General features: G+C 41.1%; 1 protein-coding gene across 4 annotated transcripts in view; it reads left to right on the top strand.

Moving 5' to 3' along the window:
- NHSL1 (NHS like 1) overlaps positions 1 to 21,312 on the top strand; it is a 158,685-nt gene that overhangs the window by 123,502 nt on the left and 13,871 nt on the right. For 3 of the 4 annotated variants that reach the window (XM_029051760.2, XM_029051786.2, XM_029051773.2), the window contains exons 4-5: positions 5,845 to 6,034; positions 10,674 to 10,805. In XM_029051760.2, the coding sequence (XP_028907593.1) occupies positions 5,845 to 6,034; positions 10,674 to 10,805 (322 nt within the window). The remainder of the gene's footprint in view (positions 1 to 5,844; positions 6,035 to 10,673; positions 10,806 to 21,312) is intronic. The other variant, XM_029051762.2, reaches the window with a different exon arrangement.

The raw sequence follows: 21,312 nt of genomic DNA on the forward strand, positions 1-21,312 counted from the left end.
ACAGCCCCCAGATTTTAACAGATGCCACATTGCTGTAGACAGGAGCCCAGAAACGGAAAAAAATGGAATCGAAAGATGAAGGTCATGGAGGAGCATAGGAGTGGGCGGAGGCAAGAAGTGGCTAAAAGTTCAGGGTTTGAGCACTTTTGATTTTATGGGATACTTAATTGAAATCCAAAGTGGTCTTAAGATTTCAAGAGGGGTGGTTATTTAATACTACTAATTGAAAGTCAACAGAATACTCAGACTTTTCGTTCTCAGCATTATGATTTCATTGAAACACATACTCATTGCATTAGTAGGTGAATCTTTGTATCATCAGGCCAATAAATGCAAAGCATCATTTGGTGGATCCATGGATGTAGTCTTTATGTATTCACACAGATGTTGCAGAAAATATGGTATGGGGAAGAATAGCATTGTGGCCTAGTAGAAGAAGCAGCATGGCTTAGTGGAAAGAGCACGGGCTGGGAATCAGAAGGGCCGGGTTCTAATCCCGGCTTTGCCATTTGTCTGCTGTGTGACCTTGGGCTAATCACTTAGTTTTCTGTGCCTTGGTTTCCTCATCTGTAAAATGGGGTTTAAAGCTGGGAGCACCATGTGGGACATGGACTGTATCTAACCTGATTATTTTGTATCTTCTCCAATACCTAGTACAGTGTCTGGCACCTAATAAGTGCTTAGCAAATACCATTAAATAAAACAAAAAACCTAAACGAAACAAAACAAAAACCACAGTTCCCTTATTTTCTTATGTTTCGAAGTTGTGATTTTGTTTCCAAGATATCAAGAAAAGGGAGACTTCCTCTTGTAGTAGGAGAGAGGAACGAAGCACTTTGGAAGCTAATGTGTGAGATGCCCTTATCATTTTCAGTGGTGTTTATTAAGTGCTTACTGTGTGCAAAGCACTTGGGAAGGTAACATACAACACAGTTGGTAGACATGTTCACTGCACTTTAAACAAGCTTCCAGGTTAGAAGGGGAGATAGACATTTTTATAAATAAGTTACTATGTACATAAATGCTGAAGTTGGGGTGAATATCAAGTGCTCAAAGAGTACAGATCCGAGTGCATATGGAGATGATGCAGAAGGGAGAGGGTGTCGGGGAAAAGAGGACTTAATTGGAGAAGGCCTCTTAGAAGAGATTTAATTTGAATAAGGCTTTGAAGGTGGGGAGAGTGGTGATCAGTTGTATGGGGAGGGAGTTTCAAATCAGCGTGGCGCAGTGGAAAGAGCACGGGCTTTGGAGTCAGGGCTCATGAGTTCGAATCCCAGCTCTGCCACTTGTGAGCTGTGTGACTGTGGGCAAGTCACTTAACTTCTCTGTGCCTCAGTTCCCTCATCTGTAAAATGGGGATTAAGACTGTGAGCCCCACGTGGGACAACCTGATTCCCCTGTGTCTACCCCAGCGCTTAGAACAGTGCTCTGCACATAGTAAGCGCTTAACAAATACCAACATTAAATCAGAGAGATGATGTGGGAAAGGGATTGATGGAGAGAAAGACAAGATCGAGGCACTGTGAGCAAGCTGGTGCTAGAGGAATAAAGTATTCAGCCTGGGCTGGAGAAATCGGAGCGGACGAGCTGACTGCTTTAAAGCCAAGTAAGGAGTTTCTGTTCAAAGCAGAGAGGCACATAGGCAACCACTGGAGGTTCTTGAGGAGTGGGAAGACATGGACCGAGTAGTTTCTTAGAAAAATGATCTGGACAGCTGAGTGAAGATTGGGCTGGTGTGGGGAAAGACAGGAGGCAGGAAGGTAAGAAAGGAAGACTGATGCAGTAAAATAGGATAGGATAAGTGCTTGGATCAGCATAGTAGCAGTTTTGGATGGAGAGGAAAGGACAGGTTTTAGCCATTAAACAATAAGATTTGATGATAGATTGAATTAGATAGTGGACACTTGAGAAATCATAGGGTCCTCACTTGTGTATGTCAGTAAGGGGGTTTAAAGTAGCATTTCTTGGATTTTTGATGGTAGACTCAAAGGGTGAATTTAAAAGCAGTGGATCTGTGGACTTGAAAAATCTGGTTCAACACAATTCCCTGTCCACATTTCCCAGATAATTTTTCACCTCTTCTCCTTAGTCTTTGTTGTGCTTCCTGGAGAATGACTGAACAGTTTGAAGAAAATGGCAAGGTAGAAATATCTCATCTTGTCCATGGAGTAAAGCCTGTTTATTTGAAAATTTTAAAGTTGAAGTTGGGTGAGGAGAAACTATTGTCTTTTGAAATAGGAGGTAATTTTTTGAACCAGCTCAAAGCTAAATGGAAACATAGAGAGACCATCCTGCTATAGAGTTGTCAGTTTTAAGGAAGTAAGAATTAGCAAATATTGTTGGGCAGGTGTAGTATCTTTCCTCATTAGACTATGAGCCCCTTCTGAACAGGGAATTTATTTTCTGTTTGCTCTTTAACACTCCACAGGGCCCAGTTCAGGTAACTGAAAACAATGTTACCTTTTTCGGCTGACATGGACTGGTTGAGGTGTTTCATTGACAAAAAATTTGGTAAAAATATTGTAATAATACTTTTTGAGTGCTCCTATCTTTAGGGATACTCTGTACCAGATGCGGTGGAGAGAAATTTATCAGTTAATAATCCTCTACCAAGCCTGCCCAGATCACAAATAATAAAAATTATTTGTGGATGTTTAAAATCCTGCAAATGCTACTGCTATGCAGCTCAATATTATATGGCTTGTGAACAGGGAATAAATTCCTGCCAATCATCCTAGAGTAGAAGACAGAATATTGCCTCTTAAATTGAAATAGGATCCATTCTCCTTGGAATAAAATCCGAATATCACATGTAGTGCAGAAGAATGAAGAATTTCAAAAAGAGCCTGTTTCTACTGGACATCTGTATTGTAGATAACTTAATTGCAGCCTTGGTATGCAGAATGGCTTAGAGGAAAGATCACAAGCCTGGGAATCAGAGGACCTGGGTTCTATTCATGGCTCTGCCATCTGCCTGCTATAAGACGTTGGGCAAGTCACTTATCTTCCCTGGGCCTCAGTTTCCTCATCTGTAGAATGGGGAATGAATATCTGTTCTCTTTCCTGCTTAGACTTTGAGCCCTATGTGAGACCTTATTATTTTGTACCTATCCCAATGGTTAGTACAGTGCTAGGCATTAGTACAGTGCTCTGCATATGGTAAGTGCTCAATAAATACTATTGAATGAATGTGTTTAACAAATACCTTATATTAATATTATAATTATTGCGAATGTACAAACCATACCTATGAAATCTTGTAATGTTATTTAGACTTCAGTAAAAACCTAAAGTAATATACCATTAAACTGGACAATGCCAATTTTAGTAATAAAAATTTTCATTTTAGTTGATTAAAGTAGTCTTGGCCTCACAACTGAGTTATTGTATACTGTTGGAGAATTTCACTGTACACTAATGGTCTTGGAGGTCCATGGGATGAGGAATGCGAGAGTAGGGAAGGGATCGATGAATAGATAAATATCATTCTGAAAGTCATGTTAATGTGGCCTTTTATTTTTCCATTAGTAATTTGTAGCATTAGTAGATTCATTCATTCAGTCATATTTATTGAGCATTTACTATGTATAACAATTAGATTTCTGTGAAACACTGCTTTGGAAATTGAAGGGGATACTTTATGAAATGGAGTACCTTTGTCTTGTCATTTTGGACAAGTCCTCAGTCACTACCTAATGATCCACTGAAGTCTAGGGTACAGCCCCATTTCATTGTGACACTGATCAATTCTGACACTACCGGGAAAAGTAGGTTACTGGGACTGATCACCAGCATTGAAATACACACAAAGGGCAGACTAGTGTTGCACATATAAATCCTTGGCAAGACACCCACACAAGAGTCAGAAACCTCTGTGGCGAAGAGTCAGCTCAATAGCATGCTTTTATTTTTCTTTTCAAAAATCATATAAGTAGCTTCTTTAATATTCTAATGCCCAATGTTTATATTCCAGAGTTACTTGCCATTTTCATTGGAATTTTTTTTTTCCTGTACTAGCTTGTTCAATTTGGATAACAAGCCTAACCATACAAATTTCTCGTGCTGATTGATGTTTATTGTTTTGTTTTTTTGGAGGCGGGGAGGAGAGGGTGTTTTTTTAATTTAGGCTTATCTGAGACTGTGTTTATGTGGTGTGTATGTGCTGAGGGAGGGGGGAAGGGTGGGGGTGTTAAAAAAAAAAAAAAAACAAAAACCAAAAACCACAAAACACACCAAAAAGGCAAGTGTCCCTCTGAGGGGTAGCTTCCTACCTAATTTCCAATCATTTGCCCATATTTTGAAAGTGCCATCAGATTGACATCAAACTTGAATGAATGTAATACATTTAGAGCTCAAGAGTATACAGTAGCAGTTGAAATCTTTAACAATGCAACCGTGTCTGTGTGCTACGATATCAATGTACCTTGTTTACTTTTTTTGTTACAAGTAGAACTACCTTTCAGAACAAGTGTAGTAGAAATATGAGTAATGTATTGAAGAAATGATATTCAGTTTGAATTAGAAAATATATTCTTTAGAACAATTAGAATGGCAATAAAGAATGACTCTCTATCCCTTTCCACCCATTATTGGATTTTTCAATTGAACTAAACCATTGGTCATAATTGACCTGTGAATTGATATGACTGGAGGAAAGGATCTGCCCCAGATTCATTTATCGCAAGAGAATGAACTTCATCCTGACCAACTGGCAAGAACTGGACATTAAATAATGGTTCTGGATTTAATAAATCTTAACATTTCCCTCCCCCAGAAGTATTTGATTGTAGTGCTATCTTTATGGTTATATGGTGCTCACCTCCACTGATTATGCTTCTTTATTTAATTAGCCCTTCTAATTAATTGCAGTGCTGCCTTTTTCAAACACATAGTGTAGTAGGTGAGTAAATTAGTGAAATTTTTAAAATAGAAATCCATTTCAGGTGACTGTAAAGCTCCCCACGAATTTGATGGGCTTGCATGTGGCTGACCACTGTTTTGCCACTTCTGACATGTTAAATCCCAAAATGTATGTGTTTGTTTTCCGTGCTATTGCCCAAAACTACTATACTGCATTTGGGTTATCTGCACACACTACCTGCCAGAACAAGTTTTCTGTTTGTGAGCTTTTTAGATGACGTAGCTGTGCTTCCAGTTTCCGGTGAGATTCACAGTAAAACATTCATCACTTAGTTGTGGTTAAATACATACTTTTTGCACTCTTTGTTCCAAAACCTGTTGCTGTAGTCAGAAAAGCACAAGTGATCTATTCATAATTATATGTACCATAGTAACGAGGCATATTTGCACTGGTCCAGAAGTTGTTAAAAGATCCAGCAGTGGTCAAGTAAAAGCCATTATTTAAAATGGAAAATGCAACCCACAGACCTCTGTTTTTTAGGATGTGGATGCTAGATATGGGAAATTTAGCTGTTAGGTGGAACATCTCTAAACATTAAGATGGGCATTAAAGAGGCCAACCTTCATGTGCTCCTCCAAGCCTTCTGTTGTCTTTTGTCTGGGGAAGACTGCTGGGCTGGCTGACTCCAGATAGAAAGTTCCAATGTTCTTACTTAAATTTAATTACATTTGAACAATCTGACTCTGATAAATCTGGGGTGGAGTTGATACTTTGTAGGCCATTAAGTAATTTTATAGGCATGAAAATTTAGGGGACTATCTGTAAGGCTAATGCATAGCAAACCATTTTGGATAGTTGAGATTTTTGTGTTGGGGTTTTTTTTGTACTCCACTCCATACCCTCCACTTCTTAAAATCTGATCATTGTTTCAAACCTCTTAAATGCATATATTTATACATTATTGTGGTTTGTTTTTATTTTAGGGTTCTGTCTCTTCTGAAGAAGAAAAGCTTATTCTTGTTAGGAGACCTAGAACACCAACCTCAAGCGATTGCCCCGATATTAACACCCACACAAATTGGATCAAGCCCCTCCCACTACCAACACCAGAGGAGAAGATGCGGCAACAAGCGCAAACAGTCCAGATGGATGTAGTTCCCATTAACGTAACTGGTATGCTCTGCATTTCAGACAAGAGTGTGGGTCCGGGCAGAAGCAGGGAATGCAGTTCCTTTTGTAATTTTGATATATTTTTCCCTTCTGGAAATGAATGGTTTTGCATCCAGTGCTGATGTGTACAGGTACAATATAACATCTTGTGGTCCTCAACCTGGGCCTTAAGGAAAGGAATATTCAAAGATATATAAAACAACCGAGGATTAATTTCAGGGAAGATAAGTGAAGGCTGATAGTAAAGAGCGATAGGCTTGCTGTTGGAACTATTGCCTTCAGTGAAAATTGGTGATAAAAATAACTGATGATTTTTGAGTTTTCACCCTCGGAGGGAAGGCAGGCTACCTTAGTAGCCATGTGTAATCTTAAACAGGTGAAAGTTAGAAATTATTTTGGGAAATGAAGCATAGTTACTGGATTCTGTCCATCTGATTAGTTTCAATTCAAAAAGGGTAGAGACCATATGCATCAGGCTTTGGAAATCTCTGAAAGATTGGCGTGAGATATCTTTGTTGCCTTCTTTCAACTTGTTTATTAGTATTACACCTAATGAATTATATATATATATATATATATATACCTTTTGGGATGAAAGACAAGTAAAAAAATGTCCCACCAGTTGGGAGGAGGAGGAACAGAAGGAGAGGCAGGGAAAAGTGGTAATCCAGTTTGGGGAAATCAAAAGACCATCAATCAGTGTTATTTATTGTGTGCTTTCAGTATCCATTCACTGTACTAAACGCTTGGGAGAATTTTATTATAATATAGTGGAGTTGGAAGACAGGGTCCCAGCCCTCGCTTTGTTTTACTACTTTGTTTAGGTTATTCATGCTCCCTATTATCCATAGGAATTAGAAGAGCCCACCAACACAGGACTTGAAAAAATCAGGCAGGAAGCAGGAATGAGTTTTCTACAAAAATTGAAAACCAATTTCCACGGCCCTAGTTCATTCATTCATTCAATAGTATTTATTGAGTGCTTACTATGGGCAGAGCACTGTACTAAGTAGTTTGAATTTACAGTTCGGCGTGTTCCCTAATGCTCTTGTTTTTCGCTTTCATTAAATGCCTCTTTCTCAGACACTGGAAATTGTGGAAAAGTATAATACAAATTTTCATCCTAGTGTATTTTTATTAATTGTTGATAAGACTGTTAAAGACTACATTTTAAAATCTCCAAGAAATAACAAAACCAGGAATTCCGTGTTAGCATTATGTGATTTCTAGCCAATGTGTATATATATATATATATATACACACACACACATATATACACGTGTATATATGAGTGTATATATAATATATGTATATATATAGCGAGAGGCTACAGACTTATACCTATTGAATAAAATTTTAATTTGTTCTATTCATAGCTAATACCATTGATTATTCTTTAACACATGGTGCCTAGTAGTTAATAAATCTTTTATAAATGTTACTAGCTTTAATATCACAATTTATAATTTAACACTCTGGAACATAAATTCAGTCAAGAAGAGATAATGAAATACAGATATACCAGAAATAAATGTATGATGAGAAAATGGTAGCACAGTGCTCCTCTGGCAGACCAGGTCTCTGGCATTTTTACGAGACCTGCACTGTAAGGATAGTAAATTAAAATTAGTCGTATAGAAACAAAGAATCGTCTCCCATAAAAAGTTTGAACAGGATTTACATGTTGCCACAGAAGAAACACGGAATTATGCAGTAAGTATTTTTATAAATAAATTCAGGGTTTTCAGATTTGGCCTTACTGATCAATTTTTAAAAGGGAATAAAACCAAATAATTTAATCCATTATGGACTTCTTTTCAGCTCTACTTCTGCTTTCTAAAATGTGTGCTCCTCTTATGTGTTAATAAGAACTGTCAAAGAAGTGAAAAATTGAACAAACATCGTTTTCATTTTTTATTAGTAGAAACACAGATTGATTCATTTGGATTTTTACACTTAGTATTCTTTGTTTTTCATCATTAAAATTTATTTAAGTGTAAATACACTGTCCATATAGCAGAAGTAACCTATTAATCTGCCATGGTTTCCTTCCCTTTAAAATTAATCGTAGCCACTATGCAATAGCTCTTAAATAGGAAACGCTTTCATTCTTCCATCTTACTGCTATCCCCTAGAGACCTAGAATTCCAACTTGCCCTGAAATAGAATTTTATATATTGTATATGATGGGCTTATTTTTATTTGACCCTAAGTTTTTGTGTTTTTTTTTAAATAAAACATTTTAGTCAGTCACAAGGGCCTGGCTCCTTTTTCTTTCTGGTTTTCATTAGGAGAGCTGAGTGACGGTGCTATTGCTAGCCATAGAAAGAGGGCTTTAATGACCTTAAAATGCAGCTTCTGGGCATTAATAATGGTTCTGTGACCTTTCATAGGTCTAGGGAGCAAGTGGCAGTGACCCTGAAGTTTGATTTTTTTTTTTCTTGTAGGACAGATTGCAACTAAATCTATTATCACAAATCTGATGCCTGGCCTGAAGGGCCCAGGATGTTAGATTAGCACAGCAAGCTGCCAAATAGATGCCCAGGGTTAAGAATAGATTGGGTCTCCTGGGTCTTGAACCAGATGGGGCTCAGTATGTTCCAGAACATGCTGTGTGTTTTGTGTGTGCATGTGGGCATGTGTTTAAGTGGTGGAATATGAGATAAGCCTTTTCAGTGCATTCTACTGCTATTCAAAGGTTAGGAACTGCAGGGCACACAGTGTAAGCCTTCTCAGCTGGAAGGGATACGTCGAACGGTAATGGAGTTGAGAGCCAAACTAGAATAAAACAAAGCGTAAGGAAGTAGGAAGAAAATGAATTATGCATATCAGAGAGGAAGGATTAGGTTGGGGACAACCATGAACTTATAAATAAATTTTGAGCTAGCTAAGAATACTCTTAGCTGGGGACAGTGATCACTGATTCTTTCTCCTGTTTTGACCCATTGTGCCAAGGAATACTAGTAAAATGAGGTGTGAAATCAGTGCTGTCTCATATAGTGCCAGATCTAAGTTTCAGCCAAGCGACAGTGATGTGGAATGCAGCTGTAGTGCAAAATCTAGGATTACCTCAGGTTCTAGTTTCTTTTGCCTTTTAATTTTGTTGGCACTATTGGTGGTGTTTAATCTTTTCTTTTTTTAAGGGAAAAACAGCAAAGGAAGAAATCCAACTTTCCATTAACATTCTTTTAAGTTCTTTACATCTCTATGTTTTGGAAGAAATTCTGGTTTTGACTTTAGGGGTTGTTTACTGATGGCTGTGGCTCCCTGCTCCATGTTTTATGAGATCCCAGCTTGTCTTTGGGCTATTAACATGATGTTGACCCATTCCGCGTTAGATACAAGTTGGTTTGGTGTCCCTAGAATCTCGTGGCTTTCAGGTCTCATTACTCTTTTAATATATCCCTGCTTTCAATCAACCAATCAATCATATTTGTGAAGTGCTTGTACTCTGTGCAGAGCACTGTACTAAGCGCTTGGGACAATATAGTACAACAGAGTTGGTACACATGTTCCCTGCTACAGAGAGCGCACAGTCTATTAAGGTTAAATTTATTGATAAAACACTGTACCTGCAAGAATATTCTCCAGTAAATTTGTTGTGGTGTGCCACAAAGTATCACCATTCCTGGTGTTGATTAGAGCATTGGCAGTTGTTTTAACAATTGAAACAATACCCTAACTTTAAATATTTGGGATGTCCCTTTCATTGAAATTGGGGTATTCTTTAATTTTTATATAATATTATGTAAGGATGACAAATCATGCTTTTATGGCTAGGGTCATTTCCAAGGAAAATCATTTGGCCGTTTTTCTAAAAAAAAAAAAACCAAACATAAATTTTGGTGAAATATTCCTTTTTAAGAATTGATATTGGTTGAAGAAAGATCATTGAATGCATGTCTGATATAACCAAACCTTTCTATTTTATTGTGGCAAGATAATTAAGCTCAAAAAATTAAGCTTTTGAGTAAAGGAATTTTTCGAAGTTATTACTGGCAGGCTTAATTTTTTTGTGATGTAAATAAAAGAGTTCAGAACAAAGCTGCTTAGCCTTAACTATGGCAATGCTGCTGGGCTTCCTTATGGTATTGTGTGTCATCATTACAAGGCTTTGTGTTGTCCATATGGTGGTGGGGTGAGGGTTGGGGGAGGGGAGTTCCCTATTCCAAAAACGCTCCTAGCCAAGCCCCATTATCTGCCATCTTAATTGAAAGAGAAGAGGGTTGTGGGAGGGAGATCTTGAAGGGTCAGTTACATGGCCAAGGGAAATTTTTTATGGCAATTCAGTAACTCCTGCCCAATTCCATTATTTTAAGTGTGTGATAGAATTTTGCTCCTGCCCTCTTCTCCCAAAATGGGCATAGAAGAGAGACATCCTATAAAATGGAGCTGGAGGAACTCCTTTTACTAGAAAATGATTCCTCCTAAAAAAAACAACCACCCCAACGTACAAGCCTTGTAGTGATGATGTACAGCATTTCTTTTTTTTTCTTCTTCAGCAAACATTCTCACCATGTGACTAAGCTAACATCATGATTAATGCCTTTTTTTCATTTCCACAAGCTATTGGAAGAAAGTGCATGATGTCAGCGTCGCTTGACAGTAATGTTGCTTTGCTTGTTCCACCACTCTACATTAGGGGAGAATTTCGATCGCCAGGCCAGCCTTCGGCGGTCTCTAATTTACACAGACACTGTGGTAAGACGGCCGAAGAAAGTCAAAAGGAGAAAGACTATTACAGGAATCCCTGACAGCATTCAGAAGGAGCTAGGTATGGCTGATCAGAACTGTATTCCATCGCTCTTCACTGCTTGTCATGACTAGACTAATCGCATTGGCCAGTGCTCATGAAATCAATACAGTCTGATAGCCTCTTGACATGCCAAAGGGCTGGGTCCCCCACTGCAGAGGTTTCAACTAGCCCAACTATCCTGGATAGATCATTTTATTGATTTTTGGCTCTGTCGGGCGGGAGGTGGGGGGACGAGATGAGAGCTTCCTTGGAAATGATGTACTGGGGCCGAAAAACTCTGCAGGTATGTAAATTGATCAATCGTTTTTATGGAGCGTGCTTACTATGTGTGTGTGTGCAGAGCACCGTTCTGAGTGCTTGGGAGAGCATAATAGATCACAATTGCTAGACGTGGTCCCTGCCCACAACAAGCTCACAGTCTGGAGAACGAGCAGTATCTAAGCATTCACATTCCTTAGATTTTTTTTTTCCACACTTCACAGGTGCACTTTTCATGCTGGATGGAAACTTTCATTCACTAATGGAATGTCAATGAGGAAAATGTCCATTTCAGACTAGATATTGGCATTCACCAGACAACCTGGCAATTTGATTGGCTTTAGATTGTTTGAGATATTACACCCAAAGTGGTTTACCTTAAAACTGATGCTACCTTATATTCCACTTCAACTGCTCAAAGCAACAGTAGAGAAACAGGCTTTAAATGTAGATCCCCAGTTTTTTTTTCTCTTCATGTTCTGTCAGTTTCTATTAACTTTTCTTCACTCCTCCATTCCTGCATTTTTTTCATTATTCCGAAGTGCCAGGTTTGTGTTTTTCACTCCTATCTTTCTTTGGATGAGCTGTAATTTCAGTTTTCTGTCTGTGCCCAAAGATGGACTCTTAATTGATTAATCATGCATGAATTAATTGTCACATTCTCTAGGAATGTAGTATGGTTTCTTCTCCTAGTTCTTGCAGCCATGCTCATTCTTACTCTTGTTTTGCAACCCAACTTTCTCCATGCTTCTGTAGGTGTAGGCAAACCCCATAAAGTACATCTTCAAAGGTTGGGAATTGACCAGAACTTGTCGATGGATCATTTCCCCAGAGGTGGGGCATTGGTCCTGTGGTTTGTCTCGAGATTCCTTACAGCACTGGCATTGGATCTAGTTTTACCCTTCTTCCTGCTCAGTATGGGCGTAACAGAGAAGTCGAAAGTTCTACCAGCTTATGAGAGATGCAGAATTTTCTTAATAGTTTCTCACTCAGCAAATATTGGCACTAAATTGTTGTAGCAAAGCACTTCGGGCTCAACTCCCTACTTCCTGGATCCCGAGGTTATCTTCCACGTAACTCTTTCTCATTATCTTAGTATCACCCTAGAGTGTGTTACCATCTCATTAATACTTTTATCTTTCCTTTCTATTATTAATAATAAAAGGGCCAGTCTGCCCAGTGCTTAGAACAGTGCCTGGCACATAAGCGCTTAAATACCATCATCATTATTATTATTATTATTACGCCAGTTCCGAAAATATCATCACAGGCTTTGTTTGTACTTGCCGGGCCTCTGATTTTCTTTGTGTTATTTAGCTTTTATTTCTTTGTAGTATTTATTCATTAAAGAAATCATTCTGTTAATAACTGTGGTATTTGAGCACTCACTGTGCGTCAAGCACTGTACTAAGTGCTGGAGTAGATACAGGATAATCAGGTCCCACCTGGGCCCAGAGAGTAAGTCAAAGGAGAGCAGGTATTGAATCCGCATTTTGCAGAAGAGGAAACTGAGACACTAAGAAATTGAGAAGCTAGGTGACTTATTCAAAATCACAGCAGGTAGGTGACAGAGCCCGAATTAAAACCCAGAACCTTTGATTCCCAGGCCTGTGCTTCTTCTTCTAGGCAATGCTACTTCCCATAATCCATTGGATTATGCATTCTGAGTAACTGTTATTCAGTCACCACATCATCCCTATTCCTAGTTGACTAATTTTGATTTTAAGATGCTGATTTTTTTTTCCAGACACACACCATGTTCTCCAATAATGTGGGGGCTGTGTTCTTGCAAAACCCATTTTAAGAAAAACCCACGCTCTAGTACTCCTTTCTGATGCCACATGCTTGGGCACGTGAGCTTTGCAATGCAGTTTCTTAGCACTCTGGTTTGCCGTATCTGAACTGACTCATATTGTCAGAACAATGTCCCTTAATTGTCCAACAACATTCTAGCCAAAACGTGCAGTAAAAACACGTAGTGAAGCAGAACTGAGTGTATATGGATAAGGTGGTCTTGTCACTTTAAAAAACCTTCTAAATGATCCCAAATCTCCTCTCTGTTTCCAAAATTCATCATGTAGTTTCTTTCTAGCCTTCATTCCTTCTAGTTAAGTAGTGGATAAGTTGGATATTGTGATTGCAGTGTGGTAGGTGCTGAGAGCTTTAAGTTTTCAGCTAGGCCACAAGAGTATTGCTCTTTACAGTGATTACCCAGGTCTGTCCAGGATGTACCATGGCTACCCTGGGCTAAAGGTAATGGTACCGGTGGCTGTTTCCTTGCCAATATATCTTAAATAACTTGTAAACTTCCTGGGTACATTATCTTTGAAATAACTAAATCCAGTGGGATTTCAGGTATTGCAGCCCTGTGTGAACTCTGGCTCACAAGATATTGGCCTTGCCTTCAGACCAGGCTGGTCTATAGAATGTTGGATCAGACTTGAATATCTTCCCCGCCTTCTCTCACTCCCTGAATTTAGGCCTTCTCCTCAGAGCAGAGGGATCAGACACTAGGGGCTCCTGGCAAGTTCGATGTTGCATGCCATTGTGCATGAACTAAGAATTACTTTGTGTGTGTGTGTGTGTGTGCGCGCATGCAACTTCCCAGTTGTCTCTGAGGTCACTCGCATGTGTTGTACTGCATGCACAAGCTTAGTGTTTCTCTCCCTCCCCTCCTTTCTCCCTGTCATGACTTTGGACCTGGTCGTATTTTGGGTTGGGTATGTTGGGTCCATACTACTGGAGCTCGGCTGGATCAGGCTGAGCTGGAGGACTCTTCCATCTATACCATCAATGCCCTCCGATCTTTCCATGGCAACATTCAGGGAAGGTCGGTGGGGATTACGGCATTCCTCTTCCTTTTTTTCTTTTCTTTGGAATGGTATTTAAGTGCTTATACGGGTCAAATGCTGGGGTAGATACAAGTTAATCAGGCCGGATACAGTCCCTGTGCAGTCTAAAGTAGGAGGGAGAACAGGTATTTAATCCCCATTTTGTAGTTGAGGAAACTTGATGCACAGAGAAATTGTGACTTGTCCAAGGTCACACAACAGGCAAGTGGTGGAGCTAGGGTTAGAGCCCAGGTCTTCTGGCTTTCAGGCCCATGCTTTATCTGCTAGGCCATGTTGCTTCTTTAGGTAGGACTCCTGTAATGAGGGATGCAAGGACTTTGAAGAGAGAAAAATCATAAGGTGCAGACTAAGTAGAGAAAGGAATCTGTGGAGGTACAGAATTATTTTGGGCAGAGTCCAGAAACAGACTGATATGAGCATTATCAATCAATATTAATTGAGATGAAGCATGTCATTAAGGCAAGAATTTCCTTTTCATTCCACAAAAGGGAAAAAATGGTCTGGTGCTTATGAATGATTACTGCCTTGCTCTTTTTTTCCCAAGATTGAGGATATTATTTTCTTGGAAGTTCACAGTGTGTCAGATCTTTGGTAATTATGTGTCCTGCTAAGTTCAAGTAAGAAGTAGTCTTCTACTGCCACATCTATTTCTCTTTCAGCAGTATTCCTGCAGGGCTCAGCAAACCCTTCCAAGGACTAGGTCCAATTCTCAGCTGTTTGAGAAAAGAAAAATAGCTTTCTCGTATCGTGCCTGAGACTGTTTAGTAATTAAGATAGTGCACAGACGGACTAGTATCGAAATAATATAAGCAAAGAGAAGTCAACGACCTTGGAAGAACCAGCTACATCCCACGAAGATGAAGTTGGCTGGGGTTCTTTGCAGGCGCAGGAGGGAGAAGTATTTACTGAGCATGCATTTCGGTGCAGTGTACCACCTAAGTGCTTAGAAAGTACAAAGTGAAGAAATTACGTATTTCTGTCTTACAAAGACTTTATTGTATACTAGTGGGACAAACAGATGAAAAGTATCTCCAAGCGGAGTAGCCAAAATAAATGTACTCTTTATTAAACATATACAAGATGGCTGAGGATGGGTGTAAATAAGTTCATGAACACCAGAGTTGACTGATGGGTTTATTCGGTTTAGGGTGGTAGGAGATTAATTGGGAAGGATTGTTGGAAGACAAGGAAATCGAGGTGTTGTGAATAAAGGGAGAGCTGTAGTCTGTCTGATTTGGCTAGAGCGGGAGTTTCAAGCTGAGGAAGAGTGTAAGTGATAGGATGGAGGCAAGGTACAGCAACGAAAGCAGCAAAGTGGAAAACAGCTGGTAGGTAAGGTGGAACAAGTTGGTAGAGAGCTTTGAAGCCAATTATGAGGAGTTTTCTATATGATGCGTAGGGTAAAAAATAAAGGATTTTTGAGCCAAGTGACTCTTCAGAAGTCGATGTAAGCAACAACATGGAGTATAAAGGAGGGAAAGTAAAGCTGGATCTCCTCCCAAGAGTTTAAACTCGGTGTTGGTTTGCTTCCCAATCCTGCTTGAGAAATAGCTGCCAACCCCATCTAGGTTGGGAAGACCCAGAATCAGTGAACTTGGATTATCCAGGATGCCTTCAGTCCTGTGTCCCTTGAGCCTTCAAAATTCTTGAGGTGACAGATGGTTTAGTAAAGAGTAGGTGTTGCCTTTTTCTGAACAACAACTACAGAAAACACTATATCTCTCTGGTGCAGGCCTGGGCAACTTTTTCAGGCAGAGAATGGAGGGAAGCTGAAGACTAGAAGCAGCTTCTGGCGGTTTCTGATGGTCTCTGAAGCAGCCACACGTAAACAGTGCTGTTTGAGACCAGTGGTCGATCCAGCCCAAGATTTTGTCTCTAACAGTAACAACAGGATACTTAGAGGAGCAAGGTAATGGTGTTAGGCATCAAGATTAGACCTGACAGACAGACAACCTCCATGATCAGAACAGTTTGGAATACTCTAGGAGCCCCCATAATCGTTTGTAACATTCTAGGATGGGATTGGCTCTTCAGCCCTGGCTGGGGAGGAAGGATGAGAACAATTAACCAAGTTCTCCTGGGAGCAGAGTGAAGAGTCAGCAGATGAGTGGCGATTCCTGTTGGCTCTGAAGAGTTCACGTCCTACTTCAGAGTCCCAACCAGAAGAGAACTCCGTAAAGTGAATTTATTTCTCTATTTAAGCCCTACCTGGGGAGAAAGAAGCTACAACAGAGTAATTTGCTTATTATCTTAATTTGGGGCTTTATCTTAGACTAAATCCTATTTCTCTGCTTTTTCTCAGGCAAACCTCTCAGGCAGCCGCATGGCCAAGCACATGCCTTCTGAGTTTTGTTAATCAGATCCTCAGCCTCACCCTGACAGACTCAAATCTCAGTGGCTTTAAGTACTGCTTGCAGATGTGGATTTTTAGCATTTTCTAGTGTGATTCTTTCCCCCGCCCCCATTTGTGTTGCTAATTAAATCTCAACTTTGATCTTGTCTAGCGTGGAGTCTGGTTCAGTTGTGGTCTCTGGACCCTACTCAGAACTCCCAGTGGGATCCACGATGGAGTCCCTAATTCCATATCTTCCTTTAACAGTCCTCAATACAGGGTGGCCAATTTTGATCCTCATTTGTGATTATAGGGCAGAGCCATCCCAATTTCAATCCCATGAGGGGAGGAAAAAACGCTACTGGAGTCTAATAGATGGTTGTCTCTTCGCTAGCCACCCTAATGGTTATGAAAGGACAATCTGAGGTCTTGAATCTTTCCACTGTGTATGCAGTAAGCATCCCTCCCTCCCATGCCATGGTCCTCAGAACCACGGGACATAGCGACGTGAGGAGCTGAATCCATCTGTGACTGGCCCAGAGACCACAGCCCATTAGGAGCTGCGGACAGAAGTGCAAAGGCTTATTTTTTATGGTATGTGTTAAGCGCTTACTATGTGTCAAGCACTGTTCTAAGTGCTGGGGTAGGTACAGGCTAGTTAAGTTGGACATAGAACCCATCCCAAATGGGGCTCACAGTCTAAATAGGAGGGAGAAGAGAGATTTAATCTGCATTTTACAGTGGAGGAAATTGAGGCAAAGAGAAGTTAAGTGACTTGCCCAAGCTCACAGAGCAAACAAGTGGCAGACCTGGGATTAGAATCCAGGTCTTCTGATTCTGAGGCCCATGCTTTTCCCCTAGGCCATGCTACTTCCCCAGTACCATCCAATTGGTAGCTCAGTTCCAATGCTGGGGCTATATTTTGCCTCCTTCGGATCTAGTAGTATGCTGCCTCCCATCACAAGCTGTAAATTTGGTTCTGATTTTTCTCAGTAGTTTGAAACAGAGCTTCTTGACTCTGGGAATCTTTCACATCGCCTTGGACCGGGAGGTATGCAGACTTTCTCTAAAGGCAGAATATGATTGGTGATTTCTCCCAGAAACCTCAGTGAGTAGCAGATGAGTGCCAGCTATGGGCAAAAATCTGTACTCAGAACTTGGGAAGCTAAAATAGAATTAGTAGACATGATCCCTGACCTCAAGGTACATACATTTAGTGGGGGAGGCAGACACTAAAACAAATTATAGAGGGAGCAAAATAATATAAAGGTAGGAACATAAGTGCTTACAGAGAGAGATGAGTACTCAAGTGCTTAGGTGATGCAGAAGGGCTGTAGTATTTGGGGTGGGTATGATGGGGCGATGAGAGACTGATCAAGTGAAACCTCCTGGAAAAGATGTGATTTTAGAAGGTTTTGAAGATGGGAACAACAGTGGTCTGCTGGAAGGGAGAAGGAGTCCCAGGCAGATGGAATGGCATGAACCAGAGGTCAAGATGAAGGAGGCACAGACAGTAGGTTGGCTTGAAAGGAATGAATTGCGTGTGCTAGGTGTAGTGAGAGAAGAGAGGGTAAATAGCAGAGGGGAGAGACTGAAGGCAGCAGATAAGCATGAAGATTGATGCTGTAGTCATGCTGGAATATGAAAGTGTGTAGCATCTGGATGGAGAGAAAGATTGGATCCCAAAACTGCTGTAGAGGGAAAACCAGCTGAAAATGGGGGGGCGGGGGGAGTTCCAAGAGAGGGAAGAGTCAAAGAATATGACATAGTTATAACTTTAAGAGACTGAGGATAGTGATGTGGTCAGCTGTGACAGGAAAGTTAGATGGAGGAGAGGATCAGCTGTGTGACTGTGGGCAAGTCACTTAACTTCTCTATGCCTCAGTTCCCTCATCTGTAAAATGGGGATTAAGACTGTGAGCCCCATGTGGGACAACCTGATTACCCTGTATCTACCCCAGCGCTTAAAACAATGCTCTGCACATAGTAAGCACTTAACGAATACTAACATTATTATTATTATTTGGGAGGGAAGATGAGTTCAGTTTGGGATGTGCTAAGCAGGATATCCATCTATAGGTGTTCTTGAAGCAGGAGGAAATTCAAGGTAGAGGGGAGAGGACAGGGCCAGATGGTAGATTGGGGAGGCATCAGCAGAGGATTGGTAGTTGAAGCAGGAGGAGTTTCCCAAGGAAGTGAGTTTACAATGTTTTGCAAAGGGGACCGAGACTAGGACCTTGAGAGACACCCACAGTTAGATAGTGGGAGGCAGAGAAATCACTGGTGGAAGAAGGAGAAACATTGGCAGAGAGATTAGGAGACCCAAGAGAAAACTGTCCCTAAAACCAAAGGCTTGGGAACAGTCGAGGGGAACGAGGAAGGAGTAGAGTCCTTTGTATTTTGCAAGGAGGCCATTGGTGGCATTGGAGTGACTGGGCTCAGTTGCGAAATGGGGGTGGGGGCTGGATTGAAGAGGGTCAAGAAGTCAGTTGGAGTAGATCTGTGGCTTTGGACAGGAATGGGTGGAAGAAGGTGTTGGGGTAACTGGGTGGTACAGTGTGATACAGAGAAAAGGGTTTTTTTGTTTTTTTTAAGCTATGGAGATGTGGGAATACCTGAAGGGAGAGAATAAGGAACTCTCTGTGAGTGATTGTTGAAGATTAATGGCCAGAGGGGGAAGGAGGTGGCTTGAAGTGTTTTTAAAAGGTGAGAAGGGATGGGTTCAGAGGCACGGCTAGAAATGGGGTAGATTTTGAAACCAGTCAGTCAATCATTGATATTTATTGAATGCTTACTGTATGCACAGCACTGTATTAAATGACTGGGAGAGTACAGTACAACAGAATTGGGAGACACGATTCCTACCCCTAAAGAGTTTACCATTTACTAGGGGAGACAGATATTGAAATCAGTTACAGATAGGGGAAGTAACACACTGTAAGGCTATGTTTTTAAAGGCTGTGGGCCTGGGGGTAGGGTGAGTTTCAAAGTGCTTAGGGAGTATAGAGCCTTGGGAGTACAGAGAAGCAACAAGACCAAGTGGAAAGAGCATGGGCCTGAGAGTCCGAGGACCTGAGTTCTAATTCCAGTCTGCCACATGTCTGCTTTGTAACCTTGGGCAACTCATTCAACTTCCCTGTGTCTCAGTTACTTAATCTGTAAAATGGGGATTAAACTCTATTACCTCCTATTTAAACTATGAGCCCCATGTGGGTCAGGGACTGTGTCCAAACTGATTAACTTGTATTTTGTCCACTGCTTAGAACAGTTCTTGGCACATAGTAAGCACTTAACAAGCATTATTATTATAATAGTCCCAAGTGCATAGGCAGTGCAGTTCCCTAGGGTGGGGAACTGAGAGATTACTCAGAGATGGTTTCTTAGAGGAGATATCATTTTAGTAGGTCTTTTGAAGATGGGGAGAGAGTGGAGGTTTGTCAGATGCAAAGGGAGGTGAAGTACAAGGCAGGAGGCAAGGGGTTAACAGAGAAATATGAAATTGGGGTATAGTAAGTATTTTGGTGTTAGAGGAGTGAAGTCTGCGAGCTGGGTTGAATTGGGAAAAGAGCAAAGTTAGACTGGAAGGGGAAAGCTGATTGAGTGCCTTAATGCCAGGGTAAGGAATTTCTGTTTGCTATGCAAATGAATGGGCAATCAGAGAAAGGTTTTTGAGGAGGGGGGAGATGTGTGCAGGGTGAAAGTTTAGAAGAAGAATGATCTGAGCAGCAGATTGAAGTCTGGTCTGCAGTGAGGAGAGACAGGAGGCGGGGAGGTAAGCAAGGAGTTGCAGTTGTCAAGGTGGAATATAAGTGCTTGGATCAGAGTAGTAGTAGTTTTGATGGAGCGGAAGAGTGGGGATTCATCTAGCGATGTGAAGAGAAAACTGGCAATACTTGGTGACAGACTGTATATGTGGGTTGAATGAGAGAGAGGAGGAGAGGATAATGCCAAGGTGACGGGCTTGTGAGACAGAGGATGTTAATGTTGTCTACAGCAATGGGAAAGTTGTGTGGAGGAGAGCGTGAAGGCGAAAAGACATGAAATTCTGTTTTGGATATGTTTAGTTTGAGGTGTCAGCAGGACATCCAAGTAGAGATGCCTTAAAGGCAGGAGGAAATGCGAGACAGCAGAAGAGAGAGGTCAGAACGGGAGATGTAGATTTGAGAATCATCTGTGTAGAGATGGTCGTTGAAGCCTTGTGAGCGAATGAGTTCTCTGAGGGAGTGGGTGTAGATGGAGACCAGAAGGGGTCCCAGAACTGGAAGATAAGCACAGGTGGGAAGTGGAAGGCAGAGGAGGAGCCAATGAAAGAGCCTTAAAAAGAAGTGACCCAAAGTAGGAGGGGAATCAGGAGAGGACAGCTTCATTGGAGCCGAGGTTAGATAGTGTTTCCAAGAAAAGAGGGTAGTCCACAATTTCAAAGGCAGCTGAGAGGTCTTGTAGGATTAGGATGGAGTAGAGAAGGAAGTCATAGGTTACCTTATAGAGGACTGTTTCGTGGAGTGGAAGGGGCGTAAGCTAGAAGGCTGGTAGTCGAGAAAATGAAGGAAAGGGGAAGCAGCAGGTATTAACACCTTGAGTTTGGAAAGGAATAATAATTATGGTATCTGTTAAGTGCTTACTATGTGCCAAGCACTGTTCTAAGTGCTGGGGTAGATAGATGGTTGTCCCACATTGGGCCGGAAGGATATGGAGTCGTAATTAAAGGATGCTGTGGAGTCATGGGACAGTTTCTTTAGAGCAAGGGATACTTGGGAGTGTTTGAAAGCGGTGGAGAAGGAGCCACTGAAGAGTGCGCAGTTGAAGATGGAGGGTCAGGGAGGAAAGCAAGGAAGGGGCATGTGGTTTTAATAAGGCGTGGGGGGTGGAGTTGGAGGCATAGAAGGAGGGGATAGATTTTGAGAGGAGACCAGAGATCTCTTAATGAAATACTGCTGGGAAGGATGGGAGAGTCAAACAGTGAGCAGGAAGAGGGTTGGACTGGAGAGGTGCAAGGGAGAGTTTAGGGAGTTCGTTCCTGATAGTTTCAATCTTACTGATGAAATAGATGGAGAGGTTATAATAGGCAAGAGGTGGGAAAAGT

Source organism: Ornithorhynchus anatinus, chromosome 2, assembly GCF_004115215.2.
Source record: "Ornithorhynchus anatinus isolate Pmale09 chromosome 2, mOrnAna1.pri.v4, whole genome shotgun sequence".
NCBI classification, from domain to species: domain Eukaryota; kingdom Metazoa; phylum Chordata; class Mammalia; order Monotremata; family Ornithorhynchidae; genus Ornithorhynchus; species Ornithorhynchus anatinus.